This window comes from Stigmatopora argus, chromosome 10, assembly GCF_051989625.1.
Source record: "Stigmatopora argus isolate UIUO_Sarg chromosome 10, RoL_Sarg_1.0, whole genome shotgun sequence".
Classification (NCBI taxonomy): Eukaryota; Metazoa; Chordata; class Actinopteri; order Syngnathiformes; family Syngnathidae; genus Stigmatopora; species Stigmatopora argus.
Window position 1 is genome coordinate 8,973,925 of NC_135396.1, and position 23,272 is coordinate 8,997,196.

At 41.4% G+C, this 23,272-nt stretch overlaps 3 protein-coding genes across 4 annotated transcripts; all 3 read right to left on the reverse strand.

Annotated features, from left to right (window-relative positions):
- Positions 1 to 39: 39 nt before the first annotated feature.
- socs9 (suppressor of cytokine signaling 9) lies at positions 40 to 3,113 on the reverse strand. Of its 2 annotated transcripts, none has more exons than XM_077612124.1 (2): positions 2,986 to 3,113; positions 40 to 2,381 (listed from the first exon to the last, which is right to left on the reverse strand). In XM_077612124.1, exon 2 carries the CDS (start codon positions 2,366 to 2,368, stop codon positions 869 to 871), a length of 1,500 nt encoding a protein of 499 aa, XP_077468250.1. In that variant the 5' UTR covers positions 2,369 to 2,381; positions 2,986 to 3,113; the 3' UTR covers positions 40 to 868. The 2 variants fall into 2 exon arrangements, with proteins under 2 accessions (XP_077468250.1, XP_077468251.1); XM_077612125.1 differs by having other exon boundaries at positions 2,880 to 3,105.
- A 302-nt stretch (positions 3,114 to 3,415) lies between these two features.
- On the reverse strand, positions 3,416 to 14,894 carry samd4b (sterile alpha motif domain containing 4B). Its single transcript, XM_077611694.1, has 13 exons — positions 14,599 to 14,894; positions 12,582 to 13,065; positions 11,869 to 12,345; positions 11,552 to 11,788; positions 10,814 to 10,923; positions 9,896 to 9,982; positions 9,479 to 9,743; positions 8,764 to 8,849; positions 8,438 to 8,553; positions 8,145 to 8,343; positions 7,911 to 8,037; positions 7,211 to 7,294; positions 3,416 to 7,127 (listed from the first exon to the last, which is right to left on the reverse strand). Exons 2-13 carry the CDS (start codon positions 12,775 to 12,777, stop codon positions 7,099 to 7,101), a joined length of 2,013 nt encoding a protein of 670 aa, XP_077467820.1. The 5' UTR covers positions 12,778 to 13,065; positions 14,599 to 14,894; the 3' UTR covers positions 3,416 to 7,098.
- An 852-nt stretch (positions 14,895 to 15,746) lies between these two features.
- paf1 (PAF1 homolog, Paf1/RNA polymerase II complex component) lies at positions 15,747 to 20,860 on the reverse strand. Its single transcript, XM_077612003.1, has 14 exons — positions 20,642 to 20,860; positions 19,827 to 19,859; positions 19,647 to 19,739; positions 19,442 to 19,563; positions 19,063 to 19,129; positions 18,876 to 18,977; positions 18,670 to 18,775; positions 18,363 to 18,431; positions 18,139 to 18,242; positions 17,777 to 17,893; positions 17,581 to 17,709; positions 17,348 to 17,453; positions 17,181 to 17,256; positions 15,747 to 16,733 (listed from the first exon to the last, which is right to left on the reverse strand). The coding sequence occupies exons 1-14, from the start codon at positions 20,686 to 20,688 to the stop codon at positions 16,300 to 16,302; spliced, it is 1,605 nt and encodes a 534-aa protein (XP_077468129.1). The 5' UTR covers positions 20,689 to 20,860; the 3' UTR covers positions 15,747 to 16,299.
- Positions 20,861 to 23,272: the final 2,412 nt, after the last annotated feature.

Here is a 23,272-nt window from a genome sequence, read left to right on the forward strand (position 1 = left end):
AGACTAATCTATATAAACCTAAAAAATAAAAACACAGGATTGCCCATTTGATATATCGTTTTTATTCAAGCACAATCGGTGTATATGCGACTATAGAAGTGTCAACATGATCTTCGCAATGGCCTAAAAAAGCTTTTTAGTCTATCTGACGTCACAGGTGTTGTGGACAATCTTGAATAAAAACACTTTTTTTTAAAGCAGCAGCATTGACAGAGCAGCATAAAAAATCATAGCACCAGACTTTGCTATTAAATTTTATTACATTACAAGTTAAACTATGCCCACAGTTTGAAAATGGTTAACAAAATAAAAGGGGATCAGGTTTGTTTGCAGTTATACTGTCACCTAGTGGCAATTACTGGAAATTTTACTTTTTCACCTCGAGTTTTTTTCGCACACATGCAGTGAATTCAATTTTCTTTTGGATACATTCTGTTATGAAGCCTTGAAACAACACCCTTGTTGCCTGTCTAAGGGTGCGTTGATTGGCTGTGGTCAGTCCAAGCACGTTCGCTGAAAAACAAACTTACATTGCCAAAAGAAAATTGTTAATGTTATGTAACGGATACCTTTTTGTTCCACATTTCAAACTTTGAGAAAAGACGATTTTTTAAAAATAAATCTAAACTTAAATCTTATTTTGATTTATTGGTGGGCCTTGATCTTTTTCAAGAAGAAATCATCAGCAATCTTTGGCTCAATAATAGCTGAGCTACTTCCATCCTTCCCTGATCTAAATTCAATGTTTATTATAGCAGAAAGAACCAGTAGATGTACATTGTCTTGTCAGTGTGGTTACGAAGCGCGGGGAAGCAAATACAGTACAATAAATAAGTATAGTTTGATTAGCCGTCACTTTGACCGTTTGTTATTCCCACCAAGTGTCCAGCCTGTGAACGTGTACCCTCTGCTTGTAGTGATACTCCTTAAGCTGTTTCTTCAAGGCGTTGGGAACGGGTAGCGCGTTGATGCCGTCGTAGGAGGTGCGGCTGCTGACGACGGCCCGGCACAGCCTCTGCAGGCTGAAAGGCTGCGTGCGGTGCATGGGGAAGGACAGCAAGGGCTCGAAGAACATGCAAGAGTTGGGGTCCTTGTAATGCTCCACCAGAGCCGTGACGGTGGGCGCGTGGAAGACGCTGGGGTCGCGCACGTCAAAGCTGAAGTTGTGGTTCCACTGGTCGACGCGGGCGTGCAGCGAGCGGCCGTAGCGGCGGAAGCTGACGGAGAACAGGTAGTCCTCCTGGGCAGAGTCACGCAGCAGGAAGGTGCCCTCGGGTTTGCCCTCCAGGAGCGCCTCCGCCTCGTAGCGGTCCATGACGCCCCAGTAACAAGGTAGGTTGGTGATCTGCAGCAAGTCGGGGACCAAACAGTGGATGTAATCAATCTGGGTGTGAACGTGCCGGCCAGCGTAGGAAGGCGCGGGAGTCGGGAACCCTTCCGCCTCGACCGGGGGGGCGGCACTGACGTCGGAAGAGGACGCCACCACCTCGTCAAGGGTGTCCAGACATGTCTGCAACAGAAGCTGATGCTGTCGCTGAAGGAAAAACTGCTTCTGCTCAGTGCCGCCCGCCTCGGCGGCGCAGTGAGCCAGCTTGGGCCCGCGTCGCCTATGAAGGGCCGTGCTGGCCTGCGGCGTCACCTCCAGCGTGTGGATCTCGGCATCGGCGGGCGGCTCCACGCCGTGCTCGATGCTGATGCGCCGCCGTTCCCTTAGCCGGCCGTCCACGTCGTCGGGCGGGAATGAGGCCAGCCCGGCGGCCGGCTCGAGCGCGGTGTGCTGCTTGATCAGATGCCACTTCTGAGCCAGCTCCGACCCCTCCGGGAACGGGCAGTCGTCCAGCATCAGCTCGCTGAGGTGGATCTTGCGCCTGGAAGAGTTGCAGTTCGCCGACAGAGAGAACACTTGCGGGAGCGCCGGCGTGCTCGCGCCATTATTTATCTTCATGGGAAAACACTGTCCCACTGCATCTTGGATTTTTTGGCGGAGTGTGCGACCGCTGCTCCCCCCTTCACTGGGTGTCAACTCTGCGTTCGAGTTGGCTGCTCCCAATGCTGGAGTGGATGTGCCCTCTTCTGACTGTAATGAGGCCTCCATACTGTGACATCTGCAACCCACTCTGTGGGTAGATGAGGGGGCTGTGGAATGGTCCCTACTCTCCAGCTCTTTTAGAAAATTTCCATACTCAAAACCGTCACTGACAGGCCGTTCGGCAGCCGGTTCGTGAGCGGTTAAGTCTTTCCACCTACCATGGGCGCTTCTCTGCCCACTGCCAGAGACTCGTCTCTCCTCTGAACGACTCAGACGCACCTTGGGCCGCGCTCCCCTCTCGCGTTCTTTTCTACGAGCCCCCGACTCCTCTGGTAACATTGTATATTAGGAGCTGGAGAAAGGAGGGGAAAAGGCATGGATCAAATAAATGTTAAGTCCGTGAATGCCATTAATGGTGATAGTTGCTCTAAAAAAAGGTTTTACATCAACGACACATTAACTCTGATATAGTACAATTTTCAACCTTAACCAAATGAACCATACGCCCTTAAATGATATATATCATAAATGAATATAAATGATCACGTAACGAGTCATAATCAACTCGGTTTTGGCCCACCTTGCTTTAAACTGTGAACTTACAAAAGGGAAAATGTGAAAATTTGGAAGGGCAAACTTACGCTTTAACACTATTAAACAGTGGACCTCTATCCGAGTGTCATGAATTCGATTTTCGACTGCAGCCTCCCTGAAGGCAATTTACTCTTAACACAAACAACTATTGTTTTCTAAACCCAAAAGGGGACTATTTTAAAAATAATATGTCACACAAAACAAACATTATTGGGGGGAAAATACACAAAAGGGTCACATCGCAAAGATATACTACCTTGTTTCATAGCCTGGTCAGGAAGCTACTAGCTAACACGGTTCACTCTTAACAGCATTACAAAATAAATTCAAACTGTTAATTTAAGTAAAGAGGTCAAACGTACCTATTCCGGTCGTACAAAATTTAACACATAGAGAACTTTGGAATCATGTTGGGTAAATTATTGACGATACAGAAATGCGGCCATCTTTTGTTAGCTAGATAAGAGAGATGGAAACACGTCAACCCGGAAGTGCTACCGATAATGTAGCAAAATGAAGTCATTTTATTTGAAAAGCCGTATATTTCGGGCCAATATAATGCAATTTTGCAAGAGTCGTAATATTTATGATACCACAATACGCGTAATATGAAAATTAGAAACATCTGCATTTTTTTAAAAGTGGTAGTCAGTATTATATTGTCATTTTCATAAAATTATATTTTGTATTTTACTTTCAATAAGATGGTTTTATTTTCTGAAATATTTTTGACTGGATTGCTAAGTCACAACATGAGAACTAAAATCAACAAACAACAAGACAAAGTATAGATTCTGTTGCAAAAAGAACTGAACCTCTTTATTTAGACTGTCAATCATCTGACGGATGCTGCACTTCAGACAATTCACAATTAGGACAATAAAAAAAAACATAAGCACAGGATGCACAGGATTTCATAAAACATTACAAAATGTCTGTTAGCAGAGTGAAATATATAAATTCTTTTAAGACAAAAGCAATTGCCCATTGCATTTAATTCATGTATCAAGCTTGACATGGATGTTGATGATCCAATGTGACTCTACGTGCTAGATGCAAGGCTGGGGAACCATTTCAGTCCTCTGGGAAAGGCCGATTAACTCATTGGCTGTCACCGACTGTGCCGCACCTCCAATGCTATTTGACTGGGACAATCAAAATACATTGGCACTGAAACATGAGCATTCAATACTAGGCCTCCCACTTTAAATGAATTGGACATCTATTATGGTCAATGGTAGACAATGTGTTAAGTCCATGGAACAAGTTGAGTCAACTGAAGTACAACATACTGCCCGCGTAAGGATATTTCAGGACGTTAAAAATGCACACATGCAGCTGTTGATCTCTCCACTTTTTGCACAACTTGCTGTTGTCTAACAGGGAATTGAATGGCAAAAAAAGTTATGAGTCATGGATCAGCATGTAAAGTCAAAGATGTTAATATTTTGGACTCAGATTCCCCATCCCAGCCTCAGCGCGGAAACACACGAGTTTGAAGTGCATCACTGGAATGTAAACATGGAGTACTCCTTGGCCTTGTATTCTCATGTAGTGTTTTAAGGATTACTCGCCTGGCTCAGAAAAGCATTGTCATGCCCTGCTGCAGCTTCATTATGCACATTCACTGTACTGTATTCTGCTGCAGCATCTTATTTTTGAAAAGGACAATCTGAGCCAGATGTAACACAAGTCCGAAAAATATTAGCTATCTTTGTTGAGGTCCTTGTCGGGCACGAGCGTGATACTATTTTTTTTTTTGCCTTTTAAATGTTTTTTTTTCCTGTAAGTCAGATGTATCCAAGAGCCTGCTCTGAAGAAAACCATGACTGCAATATAACTCAACACAATGTAGTCAACATGTTAAGAATCCGCAGAAACAAACAAACCAAAAAAAAAAAAAAAAGAGGACAGCGTTTTTGGATTGTTTTTTTCACATATTATGACGTGGGCATTATCTTAGAAAGATGTAAACAGATGTTATAAACACACGCACACACAAACACACCTACACGCACACACAGTTGCAAGATGTCCTCTCTCCATGTTGTCCTCTTATCTACAACAATGCTGTATTAGTGTGGCAAAAACATGCAATTATATGAACTAAGTATAAGTTATACATACCAAGGGAGTTAAAAGGAAAACAGGTAAATTGATACAGTGGAACCTCTAAAGTCAAATTTTCGGCAAAACTTAAGAATTCAGATATTCAGACATGATATGAAATAGACTGCCTGGTTGGTCATAATACAGTGTATTAGATATTAATAAAAGTGACAAATATATTTTTAATTTATTTTACGTAAAAGTTGTGCAGCTGATAGCACAGCTAGCAACTACATAGAATTATTTAAGGAAAACATATTTTGTAATTGGACTTTAACCGCCTATACAAAGTGTGTGCAGCACCAGGTGAGAATTTTGTTTCAGCCAAGTAAACATAGAGGAGTCAACTTATGAGCACTTTAACAAGTCACAAGCAGCATTGTGGCATCAAAAAAAGCTTTAAAGCTCTCATGTCACTTCCTACGCAATTACACCTTGTATAATTAAAACAGGCAAACTATGTTGCATTGAGACCAGCTCATTACATGAATGGAAAACTCAAATTTTAACGTCCAAAGTAGCAATTGTATAACCCTGGAAGCAACAGATATTCAACATGTGGACGAAATAATATAGCAACTCACCGAGACATATATTCCTGACTTATATTACAATAGGAGTCTATTTTTCTTCATTTGTGTGAGCATAAGACAGGATTGCCTCAAGGTGGCCAGCACTGGAAGAGATTAATTGCATTTTATTCATTCCATTGAGGCGTATGGGTAATAAAACAAATCAAACTCTAAGCTTCTCTGCAAATAAACGAAGAAACTGTTTGAATTGGTAAAAAAAACATGCAGAATGTCTTCTCTAATGCAAATATCTGTTTTAAAGGTAATCATGCACGATAGTTTGACACTTATTTCGTTTTCTTCCCCTAGTGTACAAACCGAAGTCAACTTTAGGGGTTCCACTGTTTGACCACCTTTGCCTTTTACTATGGGCGCTGCCGCAAGAGAAAAAACTCAAAAAGTTATCCCTGCTTTAAAAAGAAACCGAATGAATAAAGTGAGAGACCATATTGAAACATACATGCACCTCCGCTCCGCTCTGCCACATTCCAAGACAGAGGCCGGGGTTAGAAGACCACTTCTTTTGATTATTTATTCACGGAATTCATTAATATTTTTAAGCAATTCAACACTGATACCACGCGATAATGTTGAGGGGTTACTGAAACACAGACACTAATGGAAAAATATGGACAACTAGGAGCACCTTGGAAACGGATGAGTCATTAAATCGTCTCGCATGAGGATGGAGGGTGGACTTTTGGGTGCCAAAATGGGCCACTGGCTAATTTCTATTGGCTGACTATTAAGGTGGTTATTAATTGTCATACATCTCTTAATTTTCTCTTGTTCTCAGTTTCTTAGACAAATACTTCTGCCATTTAATCACTAATGTCCAGTATATCTGAATGCTACTTTTTTGGGATGCGGTAAAATACGTTGTCAATTAGTTAACATTACTTATTGTTGGTCTGTCATTGGATGCTTTTAAATTTATAGCCTAATAGCCTAAACAAAAAATATTCAATTTAGGCTGACAACAAAGCAAAGGGAACTTTGTAATTGTACAACCCTCAGCCAACCCTCGCTCCTTGGTACAATACGATAATTCATCATGGACGCAGTAGGGAGTTAAAAAAAATATATATACTATATATAACGGAGACAAAGCACAGCTGGGCATTCTCCAACTATTTTTAAGGGTAAACCATTCTATAGCGTGCAAACCGTCCCAAAAGAGTCATCAACCGAACAACCCTTCTCTTTGGCTTTACTGGAGAGTTGGTGTCTTTAGGATGAAACTTTTAAAATAAAAGGCAACGCCTGCTGTTGCATGACGTACTCGTCCTCGAAAAACTGTGTTATCCAGGGAGGACGGTAAGGAGACGCAATTTAACCTTTTGAGACTCCTTTGGCGGTCCCAAAAGTGTCTTGTTAAGCCAATTACAGTCTAGTGCCGTGAGTATAAAAGTGCCTTACATCTGGGCGATCTACACGCGAGGCGATGCAAGTCTATGGGGAATAAGGAAAGAAGGGGAAATTATATAGGGCCGTTCTTTTTTTTTTCTTTTTTTTTTTTAAGACAGCACCGATCCTTTTTTTCTCGTAAAATTGTGCCATGTCACAGTCCTGCAAGTGACATGGTCGTGAACCTTACTCTGTCTTGCAATATAATAATTATCTGTATTCCATTTGTTTTAATAACAAACTTAGTTGTATATAATAAAGTACAAAAATATTAGAGAACATATAGACAGTTTGTTTGTTTTTTTTGTCATTATGTAGTGACTGCTTTGCCTGTTTGCTCGAGCATACGTAAATTTTTGTGCTGGGTGATGAGGACGCGTCTTCTTTTCATATTGTTGATGTCCGGTCAGTTCCGTCTGTCATGGAGATGACAGAATACCAAGACATTTTACTGGATCGTTCATATGGCTTTTTTTTTCTTAAGACAAAGGACACTCACCCCCTAAGGCGTGCTCCGTCATGCTGAGGCACAGCGACTCCAGCGTAGGGTTGATTTCCAGGTCAGCACCTGGAAGTTGGCAATCTAAGATTGACACCGAGGGAAAAGGATATTTTGCATTATATTAATTGTGGGATAACTTGTTTATGTTTTTTTTAATATTTTAAGCCCATGGATGGTATTCAATGAAAAGAGCTCCCTCCTTTTGTGCTGGAGACACAATAAGACATGGCAAGCAGCATGTGGCAGTAAACGATCTGGCAGATTTTGCAAGGCACACACAAGCTCTCATTTGCCAGATGCCGCGTTGCAGATTTCTCCTCTAATAGCTCTGTCGTGTTCCAACAGAGAAAATGTTAATCTATTTCACAACATTGCTTTCCTTGTAAAAATGTGTGTGGCTGCTTCCCTCCGATTTATTGAAATACAGACTACACTATTTCATTTCCCAACAAAGAACGACAGATGCTTCTTTTGGATTGTTCAATTTAATGCTACTTTTGGATTGTCAGTGGGTGAAGCTACTTTTTCGGTGACTCTTATATAAAATCATCTATAACCCCTTACAGTGAAGATGTTGTGTAAAAAGTCAATGAAAACAGAATACAATGACTTGTAAATACTTTTCAACCTGTTTCCAATTAAAATTATTGGGAAAATATGAGGGGGTGGGCCTGAAGGGCAAAGCTTGATGGAGTACCTTGCTGCTGGAACATGAGCATGGTTTGCGGGGAAGTGTGGACAGGAAGCGAGTGGGTCCGTTGTACAGAGCTGCGACTTTGACTTGGCATGCTGTTACTGCCCCCTGGGTTGGCAAACCATAGGCTCTAAAAAAACGATTGAAATTTACCAATGAATCATGTCAGTCGCTGACAATTGATTAAAAAAAAATAAAACGAAAATGACTCCGAGCATATCGTAGTGTTGTACTGACTTGTCGACCCTGGCCAGCCAGTGCGGGATTAGTGAGCGTGTGGCGAGGAGAAGCGCCACCGATTCCGCCGGGACTCAACAAACCTATGCGTCCCCCCTGGAGTCCACGCGGGGTTATCTGGAATTGCCTCTGGCCCCGCCGGGCCACACCTCCACTCACAGAGCCTGCTGTGGGGAGGGAGTTGGACCCATAGGCCCAGCTGTAATAACAAAGTGAAATAAAATAAAACAGGAGGACATTTTGGCAGATAAAATGGTGTCTAGTGTTCAGACGGGGCGCTCAGGTTAACTCACCCTTTCTGTCGGTACACGGGCATGTCCAGCATAGCTTTCCGAGGAACAAGGCGAAGCAGTTTGAGGACCTGCTGCTTCCAGGAGACCAGACGCTTCTTGTGCGTTTCTGTGAAAGCCTTACGAGAACCAACAAGACAAAACCAGTTGAGAAATTCACCGGAATAAGTTGTCATTATTCACCGGAATAATTTGTCATCAAGGTAAGGTCATGATCACAAGGTAATCATTTTAATGGGTGAACTAGCGACCGACAGTCGCCAAGGAGTTAAATGACTCATAAAATACCCACTATTCGCCATTAGTACATCAAGTATACACACACTCACCTCATGTATGAGACACTTCTCAATGAGCTGGAGATAGCAGCTGATATTCTCCTCATCTGGCCTGGACACGAGCAGCTGTGTGCAGACTGAAACAAAAGAAGTGAACCTGTTCATGTGGAATGCACACAGAACGACAAGGATGTTTATTACATCATTGGATAATTTCACTAGAGGCAGCACTTTCAACGTAAACAGGCGGTGTACTTTCATTCCCTCACTTCCCAGAAAACCAACCATAATGTCCACAAAAACATTTTTTTCTTTGAAGACGAGAGCAGCATGAGGTTTCATTCCAGTGAGAGAAACACGTGTTTTAGAACTCAACAGAATACTGATGTGTTGAATTGAGAAGACTAAAATAGAAATGTGACTGACAAGAACTGTCAGTCACACATCGCACAGGTGTGAGCTCAGATCTAGTTGTCATGACGCCTGGTTACATCCTTCTCTCTATTGGGTAAGAAACAGGACTGATGACTCATGGAAGGCCAGTGGTATTTTTAGTATGCTTTAATAAAGCATTTCCTGCCTCCCATCACCTGGTTGTGGTTGATGTACATTCACAGTATTTGGGAGTTGAAGGAATTAACAGCTGAGCGAAACTCTCAGGCTGGCAGCCACTTGAATGATTACTGCCACCCCAAAGTAATAAAAGGATTGGAAGTCAGCGCGATTAACGACATCTAATGGCCATAAAGTAAAGCAAACACCTTACCTTTCCCCATGACTCGGGTGAACTGTCCGGCAATGTCGCCATCCGATATAGGGGTCACTGAAGAGTCTCCGTCACAGGTGGGCGTGTTGTGGGAATGGAATCCCTCAGGGGTAGCTTCTTTATCCGTGTCCGATTTTGTCGTGTCCGGAGAAATGCTTGCTGGCCCTGTGGTCTGCATCAACGTGCTATAAGCCTTGATGGGTGTGACGATGATCTGCTGCAGTTCCTGCAAGGCATTGCGCAGGTTTCCTCCTTCCAAAATATCCTGGGAACACAGCAGAAGACGAGTCTGCCAAAGGGCTTTTGTAAAGTACCTAAAAGCCAGTCAGCTTTCAAACTAAAGGGGAATTTCCTGACCCCGCAGAATCGAGAATCACATGAACACTAATTACAGCAAACCCAAAACGTGTTAATTACCTTTTCCAAAGACTTGAGCACACTTTGCCGCTCGCGCAGTTTTTGGATGCTCAGGGCAATTTTATGCCGCGCTCCCTTGGTGACATTCTAAAAAGAAGACAAGATGATAAAAGCGTGTGTCAGGTCGACTTGTCATTTCTTACCCTGATCATTTATGTTACAACACAGCAAAACATAATCACCATCTGTTTTATTGAAGCCAAGGGGCAGACACAACAATTCTGCCACCGCAACATTTGAGGGTACATTGTTTAATTTCACGCCTCATTGAAAGGTGATGAATTATCAGGTTTAAGGAGACAAGTGTTATCCAATGATGAGACAGGAGGAGTACATCCATCCATTTTCTTTGGCACCTGTCCTTACGAGGGTTGCGAAGGACCTGGGTGTTATTACACCTGAATATAAATGAGCAGTGTAGCACAGCCTGAACTGGCAGCTCAGGGGTCATAAACAATCATTCATACTCACATTCATACCTATGGTCAAAAAAAAGAAATCTTCAATGACTATGTAATTAGGATAAGTGGTGACCACTTTGCATCCATTCGCTGCAGAAAGAGTAAAGATAAAAATAATAGCACTTTCACAACCTGAGTGTCCTCTCTGACCTGCGTGGTTGTTTTGTCTGTAAAGCATATTTTACTTCATTTATATAATTAAAATCATATTACCTGCAGGTATCATAATATTGCTTGTTTCAAGTGTAAGTGTGAAGGTAGTGACACATTTTTCAAGTTGAACTTATTCAAACGTTTCCAGGTATGCGAATATAAAATATAACGCGGATGGAATTCTGTTTTTTTTTGTATTCCTTGGTGAGAAGGATACCACATTTTTATGTAAATTTAAAAGGTCCAAACAATTTAAAATCTGGGTACTCCAAGTCAGGTTTTCGTGCATACTAGTCTTACAAACCTGTGATTCGAGGTGATGCTCTGTGAGAATCATCATCTCCTCATACGTCATTTGGGAAAACAGCGAGGCATATTTATGAAGGCGAAGACTTTTTAACCATGTGGGAACATCTGCAACAAACATGAATGACAGGTCATATTAACCCATTATAGGGCAAGTTACTATATTTAGTCCATTAAAAATAAATAACCAGCATTTGTTGCTGGAATGCACAGATATGTTCTAGCTGACACTTGAAGTTTCCCTCAACGGTTCTCCAACATTCAAGAGGATCCTGTCTCGAGAACAGACCAAATGGGTGCACAAAAGGCGCCGAACTGAAGCATAAAATTGCTGCACATGTTTGAAGTGTCCAAGATCGGTGTTTCACTTAACGAGCAGCTGTGACAGCTCTTTTATGAAAGGCAAAGAAGCCATAAGAAGTTATTGTCGGCAGAGAGCCAGATGCAATTAAGACGATGTAACGATTTTCCTATTGCATAGTATTTAACTCATTGCCTGCTGTTAATGACAGTAGTCCAGTCAATTTAAATTGGAAGGTCTAGTTCATGTTCAGTGCTCATTTTGTAATGACTATGAAACATCCAATCCATTTTGACTGGCAGGGCTAGCAATCAATCGCAGGCAGCCTCTCCCAGTCAAAATGGATTGACGTCCAATGGCATCCGATGAGTTAAATAGATTCCCCATAAAGGGTCAAGTAACTGCAGTTCAGCACGCGACTGAGAGTCCTCTGACCTTTCATGCCACTTCCATCTTCCTGGAAGGTGTTGCGCGCTGAGCCCTGCTCTTCTGTTTGTTCACTTCCCGAGGAAGCTACACTGCTCTGCGGGGAGAGAGGCGCATGGTCTGTCGGATGGAAGTTCTGCCTGCTCCCCATGTCATCCTGACTGAGCCACTCGGAGCCACACGCCTGTAGATTGGTGGGGATGACGGACTTCTTCAGAGGGCTTGGCTGCATTTGCCCGCCCAGTCCTGCAAATATAAAAAGGTTTGTGAGAAAAAATACAACTCTGCTTTTTATGCAGTTTCGACACGGTGTGCTAAAAATAAACCTGTGTTATTGCTGTTTACAGGAGAGGACAATCCGCCAGGAAAAGCCATATGCCCGTTCTGGCCTGCAGGAGACGTGCTGGATGAGGGGGACTTTTCGTGCCAGGCGTGACTGGGCTCCAGGGTTTCGGACGAGTTGGGCCATTCGTCCGAGCCCTGACGGGGGTGATACGGGCTTGGGGGTGCCCGTGGGGACGGCGTATAGCCGCCGGAGAGGTGCTCTTCCAGATGGTTAAGCCACATGGCCAAGGACGTGCGGTCCTCCAGCGTGGTGGCGGGGTGGATGAGTGCGTAGGACAGTAGCTGTCTGCTCTCCTCCACAAACAAGCTACTCTCAATGGTGTGACTCAACACCTTCTGCAGCAGCTTCATGTACTCACATTTGGCCTCGCTGTTGCGCGGCTGCAGCAAAGGCAGATGGGATAAGAGCAAGGATACCACTTTTTCTTTAGGCTCCTGGTGCCACTGGTTGACTATGGCTGAGAAAAGAAGACATTCATTCGGTGTTGAGTATTTTCTTATGTTTATGCAACATTTTGGACACACAGTGGAACCTCCAATTATACAAAGACCTCAGCATACTTGTTTAGTGTCTGTTTTATTATTATTATATTATTTATGAAGTCTGTGCAGTGAAAGTTTGATAATGGAACACATTTGCAAATCAAACGGGAGGTTCTACTGTATACCAATATTGAAATACCCGCTCATCTACCTGCATTGTTGGCCTCAGCTTCCAGGATGTGTATTTCTGTACAGTCCGCCAACCAGTGTTCAAGGCATATGTGTAAAAAACGAGCTTGCGTTCGGGACACCCTCTTGAGGAGGGACAACAGCGCCACGGTCTGTTCGCACTCGTTCCAGCCCTTAAACCAGTCTGTGAGGATACCTACCTGGTCTCTGAACATCATGACGCGCCTCCTTTTTAGGCAAGGAGATTAGGAATGTATGGATGGGGTAGGGGGGAGAGGGCAATAGGGTGGGGAAAGCACACTTTTCAGGGACAGACAGGGTCAGTCTTTTCCCCAGATGTCCATTCAGAGACCCTCACATGGTTGAGGTGCAGCTAAAACATGACAGAAAATCCCGGGCGTTCTCGGTGTGGACTCTTTCAAGGGTTCCTTGTAAATTTATCCTGACAGGAGGACTCCAGACAGATTGTAGATTCAGTCTTGCATGCTCAGGTCCACATTTGTCTCCTAAAAAAGCACAAAGATTATATATTGTTAGCATTCTAATTCTGATGAAACATTTGAATGTTTGATTGTCCTAATTTTTCCTGAATTCAATTTTACAGTTTTCCTACTGGTGAAGTCAGTTCTTAGGTGTGTGTGGGGCTGACTTACTAATTATCGCTCGAAACTATTTTATAGATTGAAAACATCAGAAAGGAATCTGTTCATGGTTTAAAACAGGGGCGCTCACACTTTCTTGCTCCAAAATCTACTTTTCAATGAGCCAACTTCCCACAATCTACTTTGTTGTCACGGTTAAAATTCAGGGGTGGGCAAAGTGGTCCTGGAGGGCCACTGCGAATGCAGCTTTTGGTTCCACAGACACTTGAACAAATGTGGGTTGTGCTGAAATGAGAAGCACCTAACTGCAATCCACTGATTGCACTTCTAACATACCACATTTGTGGAATGGTATCACACACAAATAGTACGTTGGCGATCTACCAACAGTTCCTTGGCGATCTACCTAGTGGGCAGACCTGGTTTAAAAGGTTGTCGGGAGTCTAAAATAGTACCGCAAAATAAAGTATAAAAAAGTAGACATATACTAACTGAACTTAGTTAGGATGGAAAATGTATGAGTGAATAAAGGGCACAAACAGACTGCAAAAAATGTAAAAATGTCCATTTGTAATATTTAATTGCACATGAAAAATTACATGAAATGAGGAACATATGATCTTTGCTAGATGGTCAGTCAACCAGAGAAAGCACAGTGTGTCATTTTCATTCATCAAGTGTGTCAAGTATTGTTAATAAATGGCTTACAATAACTAATAATAGTCATAAAATCTAAATACTTTTACAATTAAAAAATGCTAAATTAAATAGGATAGATAGCCTGTTAAATCAAAGTGGGTATAGAAGTTAGGGGGGATTTTAGCAGCATTTTTTCACTTGTTTTAACCCAGTTTTATCTGTTCTGGCTGTATCAAATGGAAACTCATTCAGATAATTATCCAAATGAAGGCTGAGAACAACAAAGTGTCAACATTTGAGTGTTTTAAGGCGTCAGGATAGATCTTATCGTCCTGTCTGTACTTTTAAAACACGTCAATGTCTTGATATCAGATAGTATACAGCCCATGAAGTCATAGTGGGTCTACACATTAGCAACAGGGTGACCGGCAAGAGTAATGAAGCGTGTCAAGAACTCACCATCACTACTAACGCTAGCACCTGTAACATAACGAGCTATATCATCGGAAAAATCGTGCCCACGGTGCCTTGAGTAAACATTGCGCTCCCGGTAATTGTCACTGTCGGGCAAAAAATACACATACAAGCAACATTAAAATACTGGCATGAGCTATCCAGCGCGAGTAAAGTCGGCCTTGTTAGCAAAGGAGGGATTTGTATTGTTTTTAGTGGCCCCTGTCAATGCTCAGATTCCCCCCAGAAAAGCCTCAAACGAGAACATGGCGACGTCGGATAAGTTCCACGAGCCACCCGCCGTTATTACACAAATATACGCGAAGATCATTCAAAGTTGTTTACCTTTGTCGCTTTGTCAGCGCTTTTAGCGAGCTAAGGCTAAATTAGCTCTCGGCAGCTCAATGCTAGCCTCGTAGCTTAGCGAGTTTGCGCTCAATAATGTAGGCCAGCATTCCGATCGTCCCTCGTAGGTGCGTTCATTTCAAAGATATTCCCACGGTGGCTCGGGGCCGTCCAAAGTCAAAGAATGCATGTACAAAATAGGTGTTTAACACAGTGCAACAGTGGGCGCCTGGTGAGAAATGTACTTGGATTTTTTTTTAGAGCTGCATATGACGCAGATGAACGTCATGCATGTGACGTCATGCGTCTGGACGGTACGTAATGCCGAAAAGCCAAATGTCACCAAGAAAAACTTTTGAGTGGCGGATATACTTTGTGTAACGTATTGAGTGGGCTTTCATCAAATAAATTAAAAAAATTACATGTGGCTCAGTTGTAATCGATTGATGGATAGCAATTGTTTTATATGAATGCCATTTTACTAGGTCTTGTCATACACTGTACTTTGACATAAATTAATTAATACATATACGAGCCTATGTTCACTTTTTAATGTATTATTAATTTTATTTTATCTTAAAAATGTTCAACAGTGTTGAACACCTCTGTTTAGTCAAATCTTACCTGCATTAGGCATCATCATTTGGCTCATTTAAATGTGGGTGTCGGTCTATTATGTGATTTTCAATGTGATTTTATTAACACTTGTTTTTTTTTTTTTCATGGCCTTGGTCTCGTGCCCAAATATTTTGTCTTTTAGAGTGTTCAGGTCTCGGAAAGTGCGATGTTAAGTACAACATATTAGTAAATGTGCTTTTTGTTAATGAGATTGATGGAACACACCCATGTAGTCAACAGGTTTTTCCTGCTCTGTAAAGCATGCAACACCAAAATATGGGAACTATAGGTTCAATGGGAGGGTGTGTAAGTTGTAAGTGTATATAGTATAACTGTCATTATAAGCATTTTGTCTTTTTGTTATCTTTGTTTCAGTCAAGAAGCCCAAGAAAGGAGTATTCATGGAGTCCTCAATGAAACATCAAATTCTTGAAATCATAGAATATTTAGTTTTTCCTCACCTTTTCAACATTTAAAATTGAACAAACAAAAAAACTCCCATTTATTAAATGAAAACAAAAGCAAAAAAATCCTTTCCACCTCTTTATTTGGTTAAAATATGTAGATAAAAATAACAACCAACTGAAAATGGAAAAACAAAATATTTGCTATGAAGAGGCGCAAAAAAAGGTTTTGGACAGTCTTGGAAAGGTCACTGATCTCTCTTTTTTATTAGATTTAATTCTATGTAGTATATAACCTAGGCATTTGAATAGGGTCACATATTAGTCCTCTATTTTCTCAATTGCTCTGCCCTTCTCAAATCACAGGATGATTTGCCTATTCATGGTTCTAAGTGTGACATCATGGTGAAAATGTCTATTGTGGACTGCCATGAAAATTGATTTGACAGCCCATAATAGGGGCCCCTTTAAAAAGTACAGAAAACCAAATGGTTTTAAAAATGAGCTTGACATTTTCAAAGTCATTGCAGAATTTTCCCCAAAAATCTGCGTGTGTTTCAGGGCAGTTTTACATCAAGAAGAAGAATGGCCTCCCTATAGCAAGCGGGTGCACAAGCTACATCTAAATATAAAAAGGAGAGATATCTCCAGTCCAAGAGTACTACCCTGATGAGTGCAATCATTCCGAGTCGCTTGCATCGCTGGAGTCGGAAACCCGATCGCTACCGCTGGCGCTGGGCGGCCGCGCATCCGAGTGGTCGCTGCTGCGCTCGCTGTGGGCCGGAGAGGCGCTGCGACTCCTGCTAGCTTCTCTGCCTCCGCCTCCTCCCCCGTTTTCGTCATCGCTACCCTCGTCGCCGCTGCTCCGTTTGGGTTCGTTGTCGCTGTCGTCGTCGCTTCCGAAGATCTCCTCCTCGTCTCGCATCTCCCGAGTGCGGTCTTCTCCGCTCTCGCTGCCGCTCGACCGCCTCCTCTTGGTCTTGCTGGGAACCTTCGCCCTTTCTTGGCCATCTTCGTCCTCCTCTCTTGGCGGACGCTGCTGCTCTTCATCCTCCCTGTCTGAATCGCTGGCGGAGTTCTCGGCCTCGCTGCCACTGAGTCTCTCTTTGTCGCCTTGAGAGGATGGAGTAAAAATCACATATGATATATGCATATCAAAACTGCGAACATTTTAAATAAACACCAAATATGAATCATATTTAGGGAATTACAAAAACACAGTTAAATTGAGTGTATTTTCTGCATGCCTCGATTCTGGGAGTGTAGTACCATCTAGTGGACAAATATAAGTGGATATTTAAAACTAAGAATACACCTTGAAATTGTGGCCAATAGAATTAAAATAACCTTTATACAACAAGTGACTATATATGTCAGATTAAAAACCTTGTATGTGTACGTCACATTTAGGGTCATCTTAATATTTGATATACAAGTACTATTCCATTATATAACAGAAATGAACACTGTTGTGCCCTCCAATAACAATTAGAGGTTGACTTTTTTTAAATAAAATTTAAATAAGCACCCTATACAGAATACAGTTTAAAAATAACTGACCATAGTCTTTATCCATGTCCATGTCTTCCTCTTCATCCTCCGGCTCGTGGTTCTCTAGCTGAGCTTTACGGGCCTCCTACAAACCCAACGGACAGAGTCATTTTCCCAATTCGGCAGAAGGAGCAAGAAATCTCAAGCGCATTTTCGATGCCTAATTTAGGACTGACCTGGGCCTCTAACTCCTTCTCATTCATGTCTCTGTGCTTGCACACCAGCACAGCATTGGTTGTGGACTGGGCACCTGCCTTAGCTCTCCTCTTGCTGAGACGCACCCTGCGAGAAAAAGATCACATGACGTCATGACATCGAACACTAGTTTGCACAAGAATGTATTGCATCGTTTTGATAAAAGTAATCCAAAAAAAAATCAAATGGTAATGCCATTGCAAGAGGGCCATACCTTGTTTCCAACTCATTGTAGTAAACCCCATCTCCATCTCTAAAGATGAAGAAGTAGTTCTCCTCGTAACCTTTGCTGGCTTTGTTCTTCACGTTCCAGTTGTACTCCCTGGCTATCTTGTAATCATACCTGAGAAGGCAAACAGTTTGCTCAATAACAGAACCAAACTTAAATATGCGACTTGACGTTTCCTCACAGGTCCTCCGGCATGTAGTCCAGGCCCTCGTCACAATCTCGTTTACGCTTGCGAAGCGTGTCCTCGTTGGGCAGGAAGTAGGCCACAAACTGGTTTCCTTCCTCGTCCATCATACCTCTGCATGGTAAGTGCTCGTTAGTCATGCGCCAGCGTTCTGTGTTTTTACTCTCAATAGCGCGCTTATTTAAATCAATGGCTGTCATTGACAGCGCTGGGCGCCCAATCCAATTTGACTGGGAGACCTGACAGTAATCAGTCGCTCTCCATAGGACATTTCATAATAGCTTGGGGTCAGTTTTGGGCTAAATTATATTACCAAAAATAGTCACTTGCCCAATACATTAATATCAATCAATTCCTACCTGATCATTGCTTGAGACATCATTTCTACGCCCGCTGGTTGGGAAATGTCTTTCGGAGCTGGATCAGAGTCAAAGATGACTTGAGCGCACGGGTTGATCCACATCTGGGGAAACAACGGGAAAACATGGCAATAAAATATTCAGCTGGAGGACTAACTAGTTTTCAATTTCGTGGAAGTTGACGTCACTTTTGCCGTCAATAGCAGCCAATGACTTTAACCCACCTTAAAGTCTGGGAAGGCGGGCAAGACCTCCACTGGAGTAACTCTGGGTTTGCTGTAGTGCTGGGTAATCTGAACATAAACAACACAGTTAGACTTGGGCAAGGTGACTACAATATTACATCTCATCTAACAAAACCCACATAAAAACTGTCACCCCAAAAAATTGAATTCTCAGTTACATTGTGATCAAGTGGTCATTTATATTGGCGGCATATTAAAATAGTAATCAATCTCAAAGGGAACAGTAAATAGGGGTCTCATTTCTAAAGTATTATTCATTTGCAAGGGTGGTTCACTTGGCTCTCACCGGTTTCTGTGCATCCTCAAAGGTCTTCTCGATAGCGGCGATTTGGCTGTCTCTGTCTTTGTAGATTTCCTCTTCTGTAAATTGCTGCTTGACGGACACGCCGATCCTGAGGGCAAACACGCATTTAGTTTGCAATTCTGTTGCTCACTCCCTCATAAAGATGCACTCTCTCACACACACACTGCCCTCCTTTTTCAACAACTCACTTGACTTCTACTTTTTCATTGGAGACCCCATATCTGTTGAACTCTGTAGAAATATATTCTGTCTTTCTCATCCATGGCACTACCTTGGCGTGTTGCTGGGATCTAAAAGAGTGTCGGACGAGAGCATTAACACATTTAAAGTCCTTGCCAGCATTATACTAAAGGAGACTGATTTAACGGGTTTTACCTTTTTGAGCTGGACGGAGCCTGGATGTCTTCTTCGAGTAGTTTTTCATCTGCTGCATCCAATAGTACTGACAAAAAAAAATCAATTAAAACCAAAAAATATATATATAATGACTCCTTGAATGACTAAGTGAGCTAACAGGCCACTGCTACCCTTGAAAAGTGTTTTTTTTTTTTTTTTAAGGAAAAATATGATTGTTTAAATAACAGTTTGATGTAAATGAGCCAGGTTGGAACTTAACCCTTAAGATGGCAAGTTAATGTTTTTGCTCATTAAGAAAAAGTGACTCACAAAGGGTTAACTCATTCGCTGCCATGGACGACGACAGACGTCAAATCATTTTTTTCTGTTTACATGTACTCTAAATAAATGGACTTACTGTTAGGGTCAATGCGGTACGTGTCTGGGTTGATGAGATCAATGGTGACGCCAAGGTCTGGCTCTGTTAGGAGTTCATGTTTGTGCTGTTTCTCCAGAGATGTGGCTTTGTATTGTACAAACCTATTATCACAAAAACAAGAAAATACTCAGTCAGTATTTCGATAAATGTCTTCTTCAATGTGAAAAAGGGGCTGTAACATTACCTGTGTTGATCAAAGGGGTATGTGATGAATTTGGGGTCAAATGGGATATCCGGCAGGCTGTTGCAGTATTTCACCCGACAGACCACACCAGACCTGTCATGGACACAAAATGGCTGTTATTTGGTTGCTATGCCAGTTTCCCAGACATTTAAACGCAGAACATGTATCAACACTTCTTACCTTTCTGGGAGAGTTCTGTGTGAGGATGGCCGACTGTAAAGGTAGCACAAAAACGATATTAAATGAGGATTAGAAGGCCAACGACAGAAACAATACAAGGAAATCCATGACATAAATGCTTCCATAGACAAATATGTCAGTCCTGACCTTAAAACCAATTGAAATGTTTCAGCATGACTTCACGAGTTGGATTCACAACAAAGACACTCTTAAATATTTAGCTGAACCTAATGAGGAATGTTCCTGACCGTTAAATTGGTGTAAACGGGAAACTAAAGGAAACTTCTGTGATGGTTATTATTGATTCCAAAGGTATCTTAACCTAAACCTAATGGTTTTTCATCCTCACCCCGGCTTGTACTTTTACTGATTTTAATCGTTTTAATTTTATTTATAATTTAATTTATTTAGTAAAATATATAGTACTGTAAATTGCAATATGACATAATTGAAATCTGACATCCACATGTGGACATCACATTTTGCGTCAAGTAGGATGCTCTTTGACGTGGTATCTGGCTTAAAATAGTTTTAGAACCACTGATCCAACTAAAAATGTACTACGCTAAAACAAAAAATTCCCGTACAAACTAAGAAATAAGAGACGCAGTGGAGCAGGCGTTACATAAATCTAAGAAATGAGACATGGAACGATCAACAAGGTATGGCAAATTTGCCAACTGGTTTCCAGACCAAATTACCTCGTATTCGGTGGTGTGCAAATTCAGTTCAGTGCAAAACCCCAATTTAAGGAAGCCTTTATAGGAAACAAACTAAATAACTCGCTTGCTCTTCAGAGTAACGTATTTATTTACCTGTGGCCGTCCTCGCGTTGTGCTTGTGTCTGGATAGTGGGCGCCATCCTTGCAAAAAACAGCACCCAAAATGTCCGATTAAAATAATAGTCACTTTCTAATAAGGGTCCTCAACTGCTCGACACAAAGAAAAATGTAAACACAACTATCAAAATGTACCATCCATTTGCTAAGTGAGCTGTTACGTACCGGAAGAACACTCACTGACCTGCTGTTTAAAAAGTTGTAGTTTTTGTATATGCGCCCCCTTTGGTCAGTAGATGACATTACAAGAGTTAAATATGAATTGGATGAGCTTTGTTCGTTTACATTATTGACTTATCCTAATTATTGTGTGATTCATAAAGAAAGCTCATTACTTTAATTTTGTGAAAAGCTGCTGCAGATGCAATACTACCTTACCAATGTTTTTCACCTTTTCTATTAAAAGAAACATTGAAAAGAGCAGTGAAATTTTTCCTATCGGTGAAGTACGGGTATCATTTTTCATTTGGTAGATTGAGTTGATATATTTCTAACTAAAACCCTTTCAAATGACCAGGACACTTTTTGGAAAATAGCTGTCAATGTATTAATTAGGTACTGTTTGACATAACATTTTCTGGTCAGGCGGGATTTTTTTTCTCAAGTAAGCATTATACATAAATTGCACATTTATTTTTATGTACGTAACTTCCCTGCTAGTCTTACTAAAATTAGAAAAACATGACTATGTCCAGCTTGGTACTTGCAATTGATCATATTTTGGCTTCAACAGATTTCTTCCCAAAATGTGAATCAGGATAACTGGAAAGGTCGATTACAATCACAAACATGGCTTTACGACTTTAACTGCATACAATGGTAGTGTAATTAAACACATCTTTGTGCAAATCCAGAAAAATCTAAATAATTTCAAGGATCAAAATAAATGAAATTAAGACCACGTTAGTTTAAAAAATCTCCAGCAATGGTGCACTTCGTGTTATATCACTGTCCTTTGTGCTTCCACCAGTTGTGATTCGTACGGACCAACCGAAGTTGGGTAAGTGGACGAAGACGACATCAGCGGGAAAATAAAAAGTGCCATTGTGGACTCCAACGAGTCCATCTGTGAGGTTTTCAATTCATGTCTCTTGGCATGTGGGCATCAACCCTGCAAGAACACACAAGAGGACGTAGATGATATTAAAAAAAGAAATGGCTTTCTGGTATAGTCATTTCAAAGCGGAATCTTTCTATGGGCATTCAAACAGCAGTTTAAAAAACATGTCTTTTTCATTTTAAAAGCCACTGTGGTGGTGTGGGCAGCTGGAAAGATGATAACTTCCAAATTTGCATTTATGTTTTAGCATAACCTCAACTAAAACAATGAGATTTCATGCAATGCATTCAAGGGCCCATTACCCTGAATCCATTTTCTCAAAGCTGCAGGATGTGGAATGTGATTTTTTGGGGGGTAATTACATAGATTTAGACGAGGTAACCATAAGATTCTGTCTGTTTTCAAGGGAAATGCCTAAAAACAGACAGAACCTTTTTTGTTGCCTCGTATTTCTGTGTCTTCTTGGCATTAAGCTACATTTCTATCGCTAGATCCTTACCTATTCAGCATGTATATCAGCAAACCAGAATCATCTGAAAATACCCTGTAGAAAGATTACAAATTGTGAGATTCACTTGCATAAAAAAATATCAAACAAAAATATTTACATATAGTACAGTGCACCACATGTAAATATTTTTTTCTAGCTATTTTGGTGTACCAAGTGCACACCTCTTTTGTGCATTTCATACCGTGTAAAATATTTAACCAAGATAAATCACTTGTTTAAAATCCCATAATAATTTGACCATAATATTAATTAACCAAAGGTGAAAAAATGTTTTGACAAGTGATGTAAAATCAATTTCGTTATATGAGGAAAATCTGCTATTTGAATAGGAGTGTGTTGACTTTTAATAATAACTGCAAGCCGTGCATACTATCATATCAGAGTATTATGCTAGTTAATTTTAATGGCTTACCTTTGTCCCCAATGATAGGAGGGTCGGTCTTGAAAGAGCATGGAGAGAAAGAACCACACGTTGATGGTCTCCACCCAACAAATTAGAAACATGAACCATAGAGAGGACAAAAGCAATATGCACAACATCCTGAAGCCTAAAAAAATAAAAATCACACTAAAACATGAACATTATTAAAACTTGGGGAATTGACATTGACGAAGAGAAATAACTATACTATAATATAAATTATACAAGACCGTTGTTAACGTTGTAGCTCAATTTAGCACATGGGGTGTAGCTGCATACATTTTTGCAAAAGTACTCACTAAAATTTGAGCCTCCCACAGCAGCATTCCTATTTGAGTCAAACGTCAAACATTTTACATTTATTTACATTCGTCATCGAATACATTGCGTTAGCTTCCGTTCTGACAACCAATCAAAAGCCAGAAATAGTGAGCAGTCTTTCGTGACGTAATTGTACTTGCATTAGGTATTGGATGCGCGTAATGCGCTGACGGGCCAGCATCGTCACTTGGCGGCCATTTTGCGTCGGGGCACTTGATAATACAGCATTAAAGTCAATGAAGCGTGTGCTTTCAAATTTCTAATTTTCTATCTCTGCAATTGACTAATTGTAGC